Source organism: Lottia gigantea, assembly GCF_000327385.1.
Source record: "Lottia gigantea unplaced genomic scaffold LOTGIsca_32, whole genome shotgun sequence".
Taxonomy (NCBI): domain Eukaryota; kingdom Metazoa; phylum Mollusca; class Gastropoda; family Lottiidae; genus Lottia; species Lottia gigantea.
This window is the reverse complement of record NW_008709073.1, coordinates 1230485-1248155: the sequence shown is the minus strand read 5'-3', so window position 1 is coordinate 1248155 and position 17671 is coordinate 1230485. Positions and strand designations below refer to the sequence as shown.

General features: G+C 32.2%; 3 protein-coding genes across 3 annotated transcripts in view; 1 reads left to right on the top strand and 2 right to left on the bottom strand.

Annotated features, from left to right (window-relative positions):
- Window positions 1-10434, top strand: part of LOTGIDRAFT_216289 (hypothetical protein) — an 11107-nt gene extending 673 nt beyond the window's left edge. Inside the window, exons 2-12 of the mRNA XM_009058006.1 lie at window positions 100-275; window positions 916-1055; window positions 1707-1849; window positions 2236-2422; window positions 3162-3291; window positions 3689-3844; window positions 4595-4659; window positions 5042-5114; window positions 5415-5489; window positions 7800-9573; window positions 9830-10434. Coding sequence (XP_009056254.1) covers window positions 100-275; window positions 916-1055; window positions 1707-1849; window positions 2236-2422; window positions 3162-3291; window positions 3689-3844; window positions 4595-4659; window positions 5042-5114; window positions 5415-5489; window positions 7800-7882 — 1228 coding nt within the window. The 3' untranslated portion in view covers window positions 7883-9573; window positions 9830-10434. The remainder of the gene's footprint in view (window positions 1-99; window positions 276-915; window positions 1056-1706; window positions 1850-2235; window positions 2423-3161; window positions 3292-3688; window positions 3845-4594; window positions 4660-5041; window positions 5115-5414; window positions 5490-7799; window positions 9574-9829) is intronic.
- Window positions 10435-11210: 776 nt separating this feature from the next.
- LOTGIDRAFT_190107 (hypothetical protein) lies at window positions 11211-13758 on the bottom strand. The gene is made up of 3 exons (XM_009058005.1): window positions 13647-13758; window positions 13219-13315; window positions 11211-12408 (listed from the first exon to the last, which is right to left on the bottom strand). Exons 1-3 carry the CDS (start codon window positions 13715-13717, stop codon window positions 11920-11922), a joined length of 657 nt encoding a protein of 218 aa, XP_009056253.1. The 5' UTR covers window positions 13718-13758; the 3' UTR covers window positions 11211-11919.
- Window positions 13759-15323: 1565 nt separating this feature from the next.
- LOTGIDRAFT_190106 (hypothetical protein) lies at window positions 15324-17571 on the bottom strand. The gene is made up of 3 exons (XM_009058004.1): window positions 17434-17571; window positions 16561-16660; window positions 15324-15848 (listed from the first exon to the last, which is right to left on the bottom strand). Exons 1-3 carry the CDS (start codon window positions 17508-17510, stop codon window positions 15360-15362), a joined length of 666 nt encoding a protein of 221 aa, XP_009056252.1. The 5' UTR covers window positions 17511-17571; the 3' UTR covers window positions 15324-15359.
- Between the last annotated feature and the right edge of the window lie 100 nt (window positions 17572-17671).

The following is a 17671-nucleotide window of genomic DNA, read 5'->3' as shown; positions in this document are numbered from 1 at the left end:
TAGTATCAATATTTTTTGCTGATGTNCAGCTTCTTACATAATATTATTGTCAACTGTGGTGCAACATCTGTCTATTGAATTCTTCTTGTTGTATTTTAGAAATGGAACGAGCATGATATCTCTGATCATTCCACCAAAAGATCAAGTTTCACGTGTAAATAAAATGTTGGCTGATGAATATGGTACAGCATCAAATATCAAAAGTCGTGTCAATAGACTCTCTGTGTTAGGAGCTATCACCTCTGTACAACAAAGACTCAAATTATACAATAAAGGTGAAAATAGCTTCTTTAAAGTGAAAATAAGCTAAACATGAGTGCTTTTATTTCAGTGAATCGTAATAAGTACTGGTATATGATAATTATGCTGTTTTGATAATTTTTTTCAGCTAATTTAGGTTGCTGTCATCTTGAGATCGTAAGGGTCTGTTCAAAGACGGTTGCAATACCTAACCCTTGATATCAATGTTGTTATCCCAAGGCTGTTTGGTGTACTGTGCTAGATTCTACTTGGCATGGGTTATTTTTCTTTACCCTAGAAAAGTTATATTTTATTTATAGCCCCTTTTGTTCATTTTTATGTCCTCAAACTAACCTGTAGTGAATAAGCTTACAATCTAAAGGATTATATTTTGAAATTTTTGAAGTTTGTGACTATAGAAAGTTTGGAAAAATTGCATTATTTATGGCTCCATAGAGTTCTGTTGTTGACACAAAATTAAAAATACTGTAGGCTCTTTAGTTTCAGAAGGATTTCTTTAGCTTAGTGTGTTGGTTAGCTTATATGATTTAACAATATGTAAGCTTATATTGTAGCCCTGGTCTGCCTTGTGTTTCATGATATTCATGGCAGTTGGTCAAAAAATCAATATCTGTAAATGGATTCAACTAATATGTCTTGTTGTTTCAATTGCAGTTCCTCCCAATGGTTTAGTTATATATTGTGGTACAATTATAACAGAAGAGGGCAAAGAAAAAAAAGTCAACATAGATTTTGAACCTTTCCGCCCTATCAACACCTCATTATATTTATGTGACAATAAATTCCATACAGAGGTAAACAAAAATTTGTATTAAAATGACTACATAAAAAATTTGACATATTTTTGGTCCTGAAACAGTTTGTAGAAGGGTAATTACATAATAATAATATAATGATTCAGAAGTAAGACGCTTTACATAATTAAGCTTATACCTCACTCTTAACACCAACAATACTTCAAATCTATGATGATGATAAAGATTGAAATTCTTGCCATTCAATCACCATATACCCTTGCAATGTCATCTGTATATCCTGTTAGTTGCACAGCTGTAAAAATAAGTGTCAAGTCATGTTAGATATCAACATTACCCTATTGATTAAAACCGTGCTTAACTGGTCATATTGTTAGGGCTGTGGCTGTGAATTGACTGACAAACCAAAAGTTAAAAGAGGTGTCTTATGTTTTATATACAATTTTTGTATGCAGCCATTGCTTTTTTTTCCCTTTGAATTTTTCTTCAAAAAGATAGTGTAAGGTTAAAACAATTGTATTTAAAACAATAGCATATTTTCACACTTCTACCAACCTGCAGTGTTATTAAATTTATTCTAAAAACATGACCTACATACATGACATTTTCCATGTATCATAAAATGTCAACACCATGTCGATATTTGTTACTGACAGCACATTTCCATACATTTTTCTTCACTTTTTACAGGCCTTGACTGCATTATTAGCTGATGATAATAAATTTGGTTTCATTATTATGGATGGTAATGGTGCTCTTTTTGGAACATTATCAGGAAATACGAGAGAAATCCTCCATAAATTTACTGTTGATTTACCAAAGAAACACGGTAGGTACATTCAGGCAAAGAAAATTTCAAATGTTTAATTCATATCATACATCTTCACAATGTAAAACTATTACGACCTTATACCTTGACTGCAATAATGGCTACCTGTCAAACTTCAACAAAGTTGACTCGATTAGATCGAATTCAGCCAATCAGAGTCAGATTGAAAGGCTGCTAACAATAAGCCAAAATGGTTACAGTTTATATCAAGGGCCTTGATTGGCTGTAATCTCTGGCATATAATCCAATCAAATCGCTGCAGTCTGTGATTCAAGAACGGTAGCTATTGCAGTCAGAGTATAAGATGAAGTTTGTGATAGCTGAAGTTCAATATAATTACTTGACAATTGAATATTATCATGTTTTGTTTGATTATTATAATACAGGTAGAGGAGGTCAGTCGGCATTGCGTTTTGCCCGATTGAGAATGGAAAAACGTCACAACTATGTACGTAAAGTAGCTGAAGTTGCTGTCCAATTATTTATTACCAATGATAAACCTAATGTAGCTGGATTAGTATTAGCTGGTTCTGCTGATTTTAAAACTGAACTTAGTCAATCTGATATGTTCGATCAGGTGAGAAATTAACATGTTTTAAAACTTAATACTAAATATGCTAATTAACATGAACAAGCTTGGGACTTTCTTGTCATTTCTTCTCCAGTAAATGTCAACTTGAACTGATCAACCAGAGCTGCAGCTTGCCTTCATTGATTGTTAAGATTGTGTGAGGATATAGAAAAGTTTGGAAATCAAATTTACTGAAATCCTACAAATAGAATCCTTGTTTACTCACTGACTAAAATAAAATGGTGATAATCTAGCCACTTTTTTGTATAAAAAATTATTAGCCACACCATTTTTAAAGGACATATTTGTAAGTTAGAAATAATGTAATTAAATACATTCTCCGTATTTTGAATAAAAATAGGTTGGTATTTGGCTGTTTTGGTAATGTTCTGCTGTGAAATAGAGTTACCTCTTTATGGAAATTTTGAGACTTGATAATCTTTATTAAGTGACAGCTCGATCATTGGAATTCCGTCATAATAAGCAATTTACTATAGTTAATTATCGACTTTGCATCAAACTGGTATTTTTCCCAATCATAAGAACACCTCTGCTTTCGATTTATATAAGCATTAGCCGCCCAATAATGGAATATATATATACATAAATGAAAATAAAGGAACCGAACTGTAAGAGACACACATGGGATTTGGTATACAGTCTTCATAAATTTGAGCAAAACAATTTTCTGGCGGACGAAAATATCTGAGTATCCCTTTTAAAATGTGAACATTATGTGTTGCAGAGATTACAAGCTAAGATATTGAAAATAGTAGATGTATCATATGGTGGTGAAAATGGTTTTAATCAGGCTATAGAATTAGCAGCTGATTCATTAGCTAATGTCAAATTTATACAAGAAAAAAAATTAATCGGTATGACTTTTTTTTTTTATCAAATTTTCATTCATTTATAAGTTTCCCCTTGTCAAGTAGAAGGGGCTGACATGGAAAAACTGAGGCCTCTTGTGCTACCGGTTGTACATGTTAAAGATTCCTTGACAGTTTGAAATGGAAAAAAAAAGAGTAGGCTAATGCTGTTCCTGGCAAAATTTCCCTTATTATACACAGCAAGGCATTTCCAGCCCTCATTAGCCCACGAGGTGCAGCCAGAAGAATGGGACTTAAAATTCCATTGAATTCTTTTTCAAGTTGATCCTCTAATGTGCTACATTTGAAAATAAGCTATGTACACAATTGACTACATTTGTTATCCAAAGTTGAGAATATGATTGTATAAAATCCAATATTTATGTGATTATGTTACTTTTAGGTCGATATTTTGATGAAATATCTCAAGATACAGGAAAGTATTGTTTTGGTGTAGAAGATACATTAAGAGCTCTAGAAATGGGAGCTGTTGATACCCTTATTGTATGGGAAAATCTTAGTATTACTAGATTTGTGGTTCGTGATCACTCAACAGAAGGTAGGCTTTAAAAATAATACTTAGATACCAGTTACCTAGCTTACAATGATTGTTAAATAACCATTCTGAAAGGTTTTCTAAAAAAATGTATGTGTATCAGGTACACTGATAGCATCAATTTGCACCATTCCAATTTTCAATCAGACGTCTGATGGCATCAAACACTTAGTTTTAGTGGAATTGCAGGAACCACAGTCTGATTGAAATTGGAGTGGTGCAAATTAATGCTATCGGTGTCTCACATAAAAAATATTAAAAAACCTCTTAACAATCCCTTTCATAGATAAAATTGGATTCTCTTAGAATTGTTTGCCTTTGTGTTACTGATAAAATAAATATTGTTTTCTCGGCGTCAAACTAGGCATAGAGAAATTTGACATAGCAATTGGTCTATCATTCATAGTGATAGTACTCAAAATTTTGTCAAACATTCCAAAAATTATTAACCCCTTGTCTGTCAATAGTTCCAGTTACTCATGATTATAGTCCAACAAGGATATTAGTACACATCTGGGAATGATTCAATGCCATCAAAACAAGCAATCTTATCCTCTTAAAATAAGTGTTTGTTCATCATCGGACTTACCTGGTGTCATAACTATACAACAGAATCACTCTATAATCCAATAGATCCAAAAAACTAAGTAATAATCCATTAGACTTAGTAAGAGTTCTTGTACCTGGTCCAATTGATGAATATATCCTCAATGAAAAGTACCATTATCTCATGGAAGGCTTTATCTTTTTCAGAAAATCGTATTTTATTTTTACAACCTGATCAAGAATCTGATAAAACCAATTTCACAGACAAAGACGTAAGTCTGATATTATTTGCGGCTATTTCAGTTATCACTGTTGTAAAAAAAATAGTGACGAAGTCAAAGTGGCAGCCACAATTTTAGCCTTAAAAGTAAAAAGCATCATATGAAAAATATTTTATTTTTCAAGATTTTAAAGATCAAACAATCATAAGAATATGTTGCTAGACTGTTTAGATTGTAATAATGATTTTAAATATTACAAGTTGTCTTTGTTAGACTGGATAACATAGTGGAAGTAAAACTCCTTTTTGTTATCTGGAGCTATTTTTTATTGATTATAAATCAGTTGATTCAATTCTCCCTGCATAATAGGAGGTTATAGCACAATCAAGCATGTCACAGTTTCGATTTATTTCTATATATTTGATGTTTTTAGACGGGTGTTGAAATGGAAATGGTTGAACAAGTATCCCTATTAGAATGGTTTGCTAATAATTATAAAAACTTTGGTATGTGTCTAAAATTAACTTTATAACAGTTACAGAATATTGCCTTTGTGTTACTGATAAAATATATATTGTTTTCTCAGCGTCAAACTAGGCATAGAGAAATTTGACATAGCAATTGGTCTATCATTCATAATCATAGTGATAGTACTCAAGGTTTTGTTTAACATGTAATTGACTTATTTTACTAATATCCTTCTAGAGAACACCTTAATGTTAGTTATTCCATTGTCGAGTGCACATGTAATTTGTCAAAGAGTCTAAAATGAATCTGTTTTCTATCAACAATTGTTTCATTTACAGGTGCCACATTAGAAATTATTACAGATAAATCCCAAGAAGGTGCCCAATTTGTGAGAGGATTTGGTGGAATTGGAGGTAAGAGATAAATTATTTCAGATCTATATAAGGCGACACCAATTTATAAACTTGGATTACGGGCCCGCCGACCTGCTTTTTTGACGAATCCCAATAAAAATAAAAATGAAAAAATCTATTATTTTTTTATTCTTACTGTGTCCGCCGATGTAAAAATTTCAACACGAAATCCTAAAGGGACGTAACTCGGTTGATAAGTTGTACTCGCTTAGCGAAAGCGTTCACTGTTGAATGGTCAGTCAGTGTTAATGAGACAAAAGGCTAGTTCCACGATGTTTTTGATAACGGTACTACAAAGCAAGTACGACTATGCAAATGAGGTGCCTGCAAATTTCTAAAATAAATCTTGAACTGAAGCTATTTTCATTCGAAAGATAAATTGGTTTGTAATATGTTGATTGTTGGCTAGATAGTTTTAAAATTTGTTGTATTATGAGATTAGTTCTGGAAATCTGGAAAAGCCTTTCAAAAAATAAAATAAACCAACAACACATGATTTGTCATTTGGTTCGTTCCAGTCTGCAAATTTTGTAAAAATTCTCTCGTCGGCCATTATTCAATTGTTGTGATGAAAATACATCTATGTGAAAATGTGAGAAAATGAGCGTTGAACTCGATGTTTATATCAACGTCTCCAAGGGCCGTGTCACAAAACGAACTATAGTGCGTGCCTCTGATGACGAAAATGTTGGTAATTTGTTGACGCGCTCCGGATGGCAGGACACAGAAGAAGTAACCGTCTCCAGCGTTAAAGCCGGTATCGAAATAGACCATGAAACTACCGATGTAGAGATAGTTACACCCGTAGCAGTTTTAAGACAATTTAATTTTAAATCCATAAGGTTTAATCTGGTGTTTGTTTGTTTCCAAAGGATATAAATAAAGTTTTAAATACATTCCTTTTTCGTCTTCTTGAAATGCAGATTTTTTTTTATTTATTTTTATCCCCCCCTGCTCCCTGCTTTTTTCAAAAGTTTTGCCCGTAATTCAACTAATTGAATTGGTGTGGCCTAATAGAATTTGGAGAAAAAGAGTTCTGGAGTAATAAATAGTTTGTAGTAATGTCTCTTCAGATTTGTCAAGCTCTTAAATTCTTGGAAAAAATTTTATGGAATGTTTGCTATGATGACTATTTAGTTCTGTCAATCCAATGATAAACATTTGATTACAACTTTTCACATGGCTGAGCAAACTTTTATTAATGACATTAAAAAGGCAGGATTGAATGTATGTCTTTTGCTATGAAATGTTTGCTATGATGACTATTTAGATCTGTCAATCCAATGATAAACATTTGATTACAACTTTTCACATGGCTGAGCAAACTTTTATTAATGACATTAAAAAGGCAGGATTGAATGTATGTCTTTTGCTATGAAATGTTTGCTATGATGACTATTTAGATCTGTCAATCCAATGATAAAGATGTGATTACAACTTTAAATCTAACTGAGCAAACTTTTATCATTATATGGACAGGAAGGAAATCAAAGATATTTAAAAGAAATAACAGGAATAGAATTTTCTAAATTCATTGTAAGAATATTCGCTATGAAATGTTTGCAGTGATGACTATTTAGATCTGTCAATCCAATGATAAAGATTTGATTATAACTATTAAATATATCTGAGCAAACATAAGTGATAAAATAGTTACTACTCTTCTGAAAGTCAACAGTAAAACAAACATTAATGCCAGAAAAAAATTTGCACTTTCTTGAAAAAAATTCTTGTTCTTTTTCCGTTATAGTTGCAGATTTTAGAGTCAAATTATCCTTTGTTTAGTTTATTTTAATGGTTTGATTTTTTAGCACATTAACGCTTGCAAAAATAACTGATAATCAAATTAGGGAACTCAAATGAATCTATATACTGGTATTGGATTTTAAAAAAATAAAGCTCTTTAAATTGGTGGTATTTTTTATCATTCAATATAATGTAAAGACAGATTCATCATTTGTTTGACAAAGTATCGAAGTATCAAAAACAGGAATTTTTTAGCTAATCGAATCAGTTATATTTGAGCCTTCCAACACATCCAGAATTATTAGCATTCAAAAGTTTAAAAGACAACTCGTCTTTATTGAGATTCTGATTGAGAAAGTGAAATTCAAAGTTTAAGGTATTTTTGAAGAAATGTGATTTTTGTACATTTCTTGTCCATCTGAAGACTATACACAATAATGGCTAATCTGTCCCTTTATTGCCTTGTTTTTTTCCAGTCAATATTTACTCTACTTTTTGTTTTACCTTGAAAGGAATATACATCTGATATAATGTTAGTTAAATAAGATGTTGTTTATATTACAGGTATATTACGGTACCAAGTAGATTTCCAGATGTTTCATCCAGACTTGCAGGAATATGATGATTTTGATATAGATGATTATTAAATAATTAGCACCAATACAAACTTAATACTTTATGGTACATTTGGGTAGTGGACTGGATTAAATGATAATAATAGTCTCTTACTTTTAACTCCCTTGAGTCAACTCAATATATGAAACAGTCCAGAATGGACATGTTGACCAAGGGAATTTGTCATTGACTTTGATGCTGACAAAAATATTTTTTGAAACTTCATGGATTGTCCTCAGCAGCTGAAAAACAAATTTATCAGCTTTTAATCAATATGATTTTGTCATTTTGCTGCAGATTGCAATCCAAATGTACTATACTTAAAGCCAATCTTTATTTGCTGTTTCTTACAATTACAGTTTTAAGTTATTATTATCAAAGGTTAAAATGTTAATATGTGTTGAAAAAAAATCAAATTTGTGATCTTAATATAAGCTTTTGACCAGTTTTCTATTCAGAACCATGTTATTAAAGGCTTAATCTCAGCCTTCATATTGACAAAAGCTCTAAAGCTGTCAACTCGTATCATAGAAGAACGTCATTCCCAATATTCCTGGTAGCGGCTTTGGATATATCTATGAATTAAATTTCCAATATTTTGAAAGTAAGCTTACCCTGTAATCTGGAGCATTCAATCAATTGTTGTGCCAGTATCAGATACTACTAAACTGTTAACCGATCTCTTCGTTAAATTTATTTGTGAAAATAATCAAATTATATTGTGATACTGGTTTGGGGCATTGAAAGAATCAGAGAACACTACACACTTTGCATGAATCAGAGGCTGACAATCTAGTTGCGATTTAACTGCTATTGGAAATAACTGACATTTTTATTCCAAATAAATGAGATTGACAATACAAATCTAAGTCACAAGTCTTAACCTCTTAGAATGGACATCAAATTTGAAGTATCTTACTTGGTCAATAAGTGTATATATTCTTTAAGTGAACTTACAGAGTGCCATGACTAAGAATTGAATCTCTATTTAAAATGATATATCCATTAAACTAAATAATTATTACTTAGGTTCATAGATTTATTGGATTATAGAGGGATTCTGTTGTATAGTTATGACACCAGGTAAATCCACTGATAAACATTCATTTTCGCCAAGGTTGAAAATTTCAATTTTTTTTGTCATCCTAAGAAGGTAGTATTTGTAAAAACTCAACTAACAGTGATGTGAGACTATATTAATGTATTTATTGGAATCAGATTTTGTAGTGTATCATAATGGTATGGTATACTCTGGCAATTTAAATCACTTGTAATGAAATTAATCCATTTTTTTTCTGAATTATGTTACTTGCATCATTGAAAAAGCATTGATATTTATTTTGTTGACGAATTAAGATATAAAAGGTTCTTTGTCTTTTACAAATTGATGACGCATTGTTTTTCTCTTCTTTTTTTGTCTGAGGAGTTGATTTCTTGAAATGTTACTTGCAAGATCCCAGATGAGTTGTAGATTTATAATTATTTATTTGTTCAATATCACTTAGTAAAATTTTAGTTTTGGACCAATCTGATAATTAATCCAATATGAATAATTCTACTTTCCCTATGCTCACTGAAGGAAAAAAAAAACATTTGCCTGGAAAATAAATCCAAAATAAAGAATATAGTGATAGTGCTCAGAAACATGCATATGATAGGAAACCTTCTTTGACCTCATTGTTATGTTTGAAGTGATTCAAAAATGGTCTTCTATGTCTTTTAGGTGACAAATAGCTTACAGCACCATTTCCAATTTCTATAAATCCAGAAAAACTGGTTCATATATCACAAGTTATTGTCCATGAATTCGATACTATAATGCGATCTTGTGGAATTAAAGAAAGTAGATGCTAAATTAGAAATTGGAATGGCCCAAATGGAAGCTTTTAGTCTCCTCCATAGATATCCTCTTTTGAATCTCTTTTGTAAAGTGCTTGTGTGGATATACACAACCTTTGTATATTTTGTAATAAATTAAGATGACTAAATTAGGGAATTAGCAAAAAAATATGTAAATGACAAGATGATTGATATAATTATATAATTCATGATGTAATTTATAGAATATATATGCAAAAAGGTACTGTAAGGGATTGTAAAGAGGTTTTCTAAATTTTGTATGTGTATGAGTGATACTGATAGCATCAATTTGCACCATTCCAATTTGCAATCAATTTCCTGCAATTCCACAAAAAATAAGTGTTTGATGATGTCACTAATCACGAAATAAGCTTTATCACATAAGGTCTTTTGCAATGAGTGACATCATCAAACATTTGGTTTTAGAGAAATAACAGAATGGCCCTAATTGATGAAGTTCCCTGATAAACATATAAAATTTATAAAACCGTTTTACAATCTCTTTAACTTTTATAAAGGAATTGTTTTGATCATGGCTGTGTCTATTTGTCACGTTTTGATGCACAATAGAAAGCAGTATTTGCATCTTAGTCAGTTAAATGTGACTGCTTATTGATACAGGCATTTCCTGACAAAACAATACTAATCCTTTACCTGAACATTTCTGTCTAAAAGAGCATATATTTATTGAAACCCAAGGGTTCATTTTAACCAATTCTATTGTGTAATTTTATGAATTGTTGGCATGTTTTCTGATTTATGTTACACAGAACTTGTAAATTATACTGAATTACGAAAAAATATACAGGTAGAATACACGATTTTTTCATTTATTATATGTTGCATGTGTATGAAGGTGTAATTCAAATGTACATTGATTCTGCAGAACTGTCAAAGAAGCAGAGTGGTATTGGATCTATAAACAAAGGAGGAGAAAGTCCCCTACAGTAACAATATCATAAAGGCACCTTGCCATCTGTCTGTAGTCGTCATAGCTCAATTGGCTATCCAGTGCTCGTATAGATGTTTTGAGCTTGAGAACACATGTAAGCAGAAAATTGGATTTGCCAAGGAATTACTCTGGTCCGATTTTTTATTGAGTACACATGTAATGTGTAATTAGCACCATTATTGATATTGGTGAATTGTTGATGACCCCTTCTCCCATACGAAACCATTGTCATACCAGCAGTTAAAGATTCAGACTGACCACTAGCATGTTATTCTAGAAAACATGACTATTTATATACTGATTTCCAGTCTGATGTCTGTTATGTAATTTCTAAAATCTTCACCATTTATATACTGATTTCCAGTCTGACATCTGTTGACATGAAATTCCTAAAAATTTGACCATAAACATACTAATTTATATAATGGGTCTCCAGTCTGTTATATGCAACTCCAGAAAACTTGGACAGTGACATGTCATGACCTCCATAACCATTTGGCTGTAATGGAAGTCACCAAGTTTTTGTGAGGATAGAAGAACAACAAAATAAAGCCATATGACAAAACAATTTAATTTCATACATAATACTATATATGTAATTGCATCAAATTACAAATTTTCTGAGATCATTCAAAAAATAATATATAATCATTCATTCCATTAATTCATTCATTCATTCAATTGATAAAGTGAAATGCATGTAAATTTATTATACTATATAGTAAGTGGAAGAAATTCATATTAAAACAACCATCCGCAGTCCACATTGAAACTAATAAGAAGATACCTCCGATTTTTAGCCGGAAATTTCAAGATATCTGTAATCATTGCCGTGTATGAATGTAAGATATAATATATATAAAGGAATTTTTGTGTTTCAAATAAGGATTTCTACAACACAATTGGTTGTGTGTGGACACATAATAAAACATTATAAAAGCTTATTTGGTATTAAAGCTTGAACCATAACAATTTTATAAAAAAACATATATCTTTTTTATCAAATATATCTATTTGACATTGTCTGTATAGACAATCTCTAAACGAATATAACTGTCTAAAAGTCACTGTCTCTGTCTCTTTACATTTTTACAATGTTTGACTATAATGGTAAACCTTGTATAGGTAAAGATCTTTTTAAATCAATATCAATGATTAAGCAATGTTTTTAATGACCTGGATGATTGGACAGACATCTTTAAAGAAAATGTTCAGACAGCTATATTCCTTTCATGATTATCAAAATGATGTTGAAACTTATTTCTGCTCCACTTTAAATTCTAATTCTGAAATCCCATCTAGACCTGCCTTAATAACATCTCCTTGAGTCACAGGACCAACACCAGATGGTGTTCCAGTCAATATCAAATCACCTGGCTCTAATGTAAAATATCCACTAATATAACTGATTAGGTAGGGGATACTGAAAATCATATCTTTTGTATTACCATCTTGTTTCATTGTATCATTCACTTTCAACCATAAATGCGCGTTTCCAGGGTCAGCTAGACTTTCTTTGGATATGAAATTACCAATAGGACATGATGTGTCAAAGCCTTTTGCCAAAGACCATGGATGTCCTTTTTTCTTAGCTTCATCTTGGAAATCTCTGGCAGTCATATCTAAAGCCAAGACATATCCCCCGACATAATCCATAGCTTTACTTTCTGGTATATCACAACCCTTCTGATCTATCACGATACCTAATTCAACTTCATGATGAAGGCTACTACAACCATTTGGTATCTGAAAAACATTTTTATAGTGATTTAGGTTCTCTTGCTAAAACAACCATTGCAATATACTAGTAGTTAAGTTAAATGCCAAAACACCACAGTCTTTTTACACTTTACACGACTTTAGGCTCTAGGAACACGGAAAGGGCAGATATCTGTAGGGGCTCAAGGGGGCAAAGACCAATGATGCTGAAGGGTTTTTTTGGTGTTGAAAATACTGATAGGCTTACGTAGAAATTTCTCTTATAAAGCTTTATTTTCTTACATCTGACACTTGCAGTTGTGGATGTATCAAGAAAAATTGAAACAAACACACAAAATCTAATAAAATTATGACATAAACACCTCTGACAATGTCACCTCTATCTCATTTACGAGCTAACAAATTTTGAAGAGTTTTTACTAAGTCAAGGGCAATAACTCAAATTCCATTGATCGAAAAATCGTCAAATTTGAACTTGTCCAAGATCTCATCATTATAAATGGTCACACAAAATTTCATATAAATTGGATGAAAACTGTAGTCGTTATTATGTTCACAAACAAATCATGAAGCAGTTTTCCTAAGTCAAGGGCAATAACTCAAAAACCGTTCATTGAAAGATCTTCAACTTCGAACTTGACCAAGATATCATGAAGATAATGATTACACCAAATTGTGGACCATCGGATCGACAACAATATATGATCACATTATAATGTGGGCGTATACAAATTAAGCATCAGGTACATTTTAGAAGAGAAAAGTAAGAAGTTAAATCTGAAATAAATCAGGATATCCATGAAAAATAGGCTTAGTTGCAAAGAAGAATAATTCTACCTTTATTGCTTGACCAGATTTGACATAAGAGGAAGTTGGTTTTAAGAATATAATTGGTTTAGAAGGCACTGCATTTCCTAATTCTGCTGCATGTTCACTGAAATAGATCAATTATAAAATCCATCAAATTTTCTGAGGGTTCAATAAGTTTTAATATTCATTCTCTAGCAAATTATATGATATATCTAATCTCAAGCTAAATGACAGAAAAACTTATTAAGAAATAAGACTAACACGTATAATTATGAATAGCAAAAACTTGCATAAGAAAGTTCAAATTTTGACGATAAGCAGTTGGACTGGACTTCGGACTCACCATACAGCCACAACACACTACACAGCCTTTTACATCCCGACCTATTTTAGGTTGTCGGAGAAGAAAATACCTTGACTATTCATGACAGTTTCTTACAAAGGAAAATAACTACCTATAATTTCTTCCCACAGCAATAATCTTCTTTCCAATCTCTGAGAACCGAGTTAATTTTGAATATGACATTTTGTTCCCCTGACCTGAGAGAGGTTATGAACTTTACCAGGCTGAAGGCAATCTGGCAGACGTTATCTTAGCAGTCACTAAATCAAGGTATTTTAGTTGCGAACTTTAAATAATTAAACGTATAGAAAAATACACAACATAATGAATTTAGAATTTAAAAAACATAGTAAAACAAACACGAAGCGCAAAAAATTAAAGATAGCTTGCAAGACAAGGTAATTGATTTTAAATAAAAATATTTGGCAGTACATTAACAATTACCAGTATGAAATATTAAACCTCCAGTCGTACACATCTTTTGCACTTTTTGAATAATAATACCAAGTTTCATCAAAATCTTTCAAGAATTGGGCCTTCTAGAGTGCTTACAGTCTAAAAATTGAATGCGTTTTCAAGAACATGGGCAATAACTCATACTAAATATTTTTCGATTTTTTTTATTTTTAATAAGGTTCATCCTTGGGTGATTACAAACAACCATACCAAGTTTCGTGGAAATCCGTCAAGAATTGTGTCTTATAGAGTGTTTATGAGAAATTGTGGACGGACGGTCGAACATTGGTGACGGCAATATACGTCCCACATTTCATTTGGGCGTATAAAAATGACTGGAATGTTGGCCGTCAAATCCAAATAATGGCAGGATAAAGCACGAAATATCAGATGAAAACCGTTCAACGTTGGTTAGCAGACGATAAGTTTGATAGACTTAAAGATTTAGCCGTCGGGATTCAGTAAACAGTTCTTTGAATCGCAGTTGTACAGTTCTATGTGTGAATAAACGAAGAAAAACAGGAAATCATGTCAACCACCATCGTCGAAATTCCACGTTTGATGTTAATCAGAAACGCGCATTACCAACCAATAGTAAAAAGTTGCACTAATACTATTCCCGATCATTTTATGGCACAATTTGTAATCACATAGGATAGTCCTATGCATAGACTTACAAACAGAACGCTCTGGGCCTCTGACGTAGATTCGTCACTTTCAACTTTCAAGATAGCGTATCAGGCAATGTAAATACGCCCACTGTCAACTGTCGGAAATCTCATAAAAAAGACGCTTTGTGATCAATCCCACAACACTGATATTATCAAAAGAAGCAAGTGCGGAGGTCACGCGAGATCGCAGATGTAAATTATTAGGCCTAATCATTTCCGGAGATGCACGAAAAATAGGTTATAGCACGAAATAAGGTTACTTGACTGTAATAAAATAGCTGATAACAAACACTCAAAATAAGTTTCGTCAAAAAAACATGGGCAATGACTCATACTAACTATTGTTCGATTTTTCTGATTTTCAATAATAGAGTTCATCCTTTGATGATAACAAATCCGTCTGGAATGTGCCTTCTAGAGTGTTAAAAAGCTCAAATTTAGAGCGTTTTCAAGAACAAGGACAATAACTAATACTAGATAATTTTCGATTTTTCTGATTTTTAATAGAGTTTATCATTGGGTGATTACAAACACTTACACCAAGTTTCGTCAAAATCCATCAGGAATTTTTCCCTCTAGAGTGTTTACTAGCAATTGTGGACAGACAGACGGACAGACATGGGTATAAAAACAGCAGAAAAACAAAGCACAAACAAAAGGTTGACAAACTATTGAAAAACAATACTTTAATTTCAATATCAAAGTCGTTCAATTTCAAAACTGATTTCAGTTACATCGCCTAGGCCAGCTTTGATTTTATCACCATGTGACACGGGTCCATATCCATCAGGTGTTCCCGTTACTATGAGATCTCCTGGCTCTAGAGTCATATATTTACTGATGTAGCTTATAAGCTGGGGTAAGGTGAAGATAAGATTTCCAGTGTTGTCATCTTGTTTTAGTGTGTTATTAACCTTAAGCCATATTTTCAGGTTATCGGGCTCTGGGATACGATTTTTGGGAATAAAATCTCCCACTGGACACGACGAATCAAATCCTTTCGCCAACGACCAAGGTCCTCTAGCTTCTCTCGACGTCCCTAAGGTACCAAAATCGGTTAAATCTAAGGCACATGTGTATCCTCCTACAAAATCCATAGCCTTATTTTCTGGAATATCAAATCCTTTTTGACCAATAATAACTCCCAGTTCCACTTCATAATTTACATTTTGACAAATTTTTGGAATCTGCAAAAAAAAAAGGATAAAAAAAGTTTGTTGGAATACAATTCCTGTGAAGAGTTAAGAAGCATCGTACAACGAAAGGAATATTATATTCATGTACATAATTTTCAACACACAGACACCAGATTCTGGCACAAAAAAAATAGACACTATAACAGGTTTGATTTTTTTAAGCAGAATCTGGTGACTGTGCTTCAGCGACTAGTAAGTTATTATAGTCATGAACGCCAGATAAGCTTAAATAGAAAAGACGCAATGTTCTCGGATATAGGACGATAAACAATGTTTAGTTTAGGTGCAATTTATATAAAGATTAAAATATTTTTTTTGTAGGAAAACTCTGAATTTCAATAGGCCTTTCCCTTATTCTAATATACTCTTTATAGCATCCACAAGGTTTAGAAAGTAAAGGGTAATAACTCTGGAAATATAAATCATAAAACTCTAAATTTCAATAGGCTTCTTCCCTATGTTGATACAGATTATACTAAATCATAGTTTCATCAAAATCCATGAAGAATTCGGCTCTGTACAGTGCCCCAAATGTTTCGGAGTCAAAGGCAATAACTAAATAAATAGACTTCTTCTGTATATACTGATATGAACAGTATTAGAAAGTTCCATTACCATCAGTCATGAAACCAGCTCACTATGGTGGGTGAGACAGACGGACAGACAGATAGGGACGAACGATAAATCGACACACATAAATTACCCGTATAGGTTTACCAACTGTAACATAGGCTGAAGGTGGTTTCAGAAATATTATTGGTGCTGTTGGTTTTTTACCATTGAAAAATGCTTCAAGCAGAGCACTATAGAAGAAAAAAAATGTCTACAACGTTTAAGCTATATAATATATCAGATTATAAAAACTTTCAAAAGTAAATATTTCAAAAACTAATCTGTACGTTGAATACTGAACTTTTCTTATAATACTATATTTCCTTAACAGCAGTGAAAGTATGCGAAATCATCAAAATGTTGAAATTTAAAAGAGGGGCATTATGTTTTTTTTTTGCCGTCGAAAATTTCATTGCTCAAATTTATGAAAACTATACAATTTGACCCTCAAAGAATATCTGAAGGTTTTAACTAAATGAAAAAAATGCAGCCGTGAATTTTTTCACGCCAAACAATTTAAAAAGTTTACGTAAACTTTTAAATTCGTTATTGTTTTCCGTAAATGTAAGAAATCCAAGTAAACACCTAAATAAAGAGAAATATGTTTCCTTCTTTTTCTGAAGGTTCCAACTAATAATTTGAGCCATTATAAAGCCAAACACCAAAACTGCTTGATTAACAATTAGGCCTTGTGCGCTTTTTATATCGACCCCTTTAAAACAAATTCAGTTTGCATGGACCCTATTTTAGAAATATTTTCAGGGATACTTTACGACGGTTTTGTTAATGAAAATTTTGCATACTGCCCTTTAAAAATAGCTTCACCGATGAAAGTAGGCGAAAGAGGCCTTAGCAAGTTCAAGGTTTCGGACTACAGTGTAAATAATACCACACTGCTTTGGGGTAAACTATATTATGATGTGTCTAAATATAGTCCATATGCAAAGAAAGTAAGGATACGAACTTGTAATTAGCACCAACGCCAACTATTTTCTTCCCAAACTCTGTAAATTTGGGTAATTTGCTTGAACAAATAGACATTATTTAGGCTACAACCTGATCCATGCAGCTACTTCCACTTTGCTGTAGATTTAAAAAAAAAGAGTTACTCCCCTTTGGCCAATGGTAGCAGTGCTAAAATAAGCCATGTCCAGATAGTTGAAAGGACAAGAGATATTTAACACGCGTGGCAAATAGCTAAA

Coding starts and splice junctions, on each gene's coding strand:
- LOTGIDRAFT_190107 (XM_009058005.1), bottom strand. CDS start 13,717: ATGTCATATTCAAAATTAACTCGGTTCTCAGAGATTGGAAAGAAGATT. Junction 13,316..13,646: donor GCTGTGGGAAGAAATTATAG/GTAGTTATTTTC, acceptor GATCTATTTCAG/TGAACATGCAGCAGAATTAG. Junction 12,409..13,218: donor AATCTGGTCAAGCAATAAAG/GTAGAATTATTC, acceptor AATGTTTTTCAG/ATACCAAATGGTTGTAGTAG.
- LOTGIDRAFT_190106 (XM_009058004.1), bottom strand. CDS start 17,510: ATGTCTATTTGTTCAAGCAAATTACCCAAATTTACAGAGTTTGGGAAG. Junction 16,661..17,433: donor GGCGTTGGTGCTAATTACAA/GTTCGTATCCTT, acceptor TTTCTTCTATAG/TGCTCTGCTTGAAGCATTTT. Junction 15,849..16,560: donor CAGTTGGTAAACCTATACGG/GTAATTTATGTG, acceptor TTTTTTTTGCAG/ATTCCAAAAATTTGTCAAAA.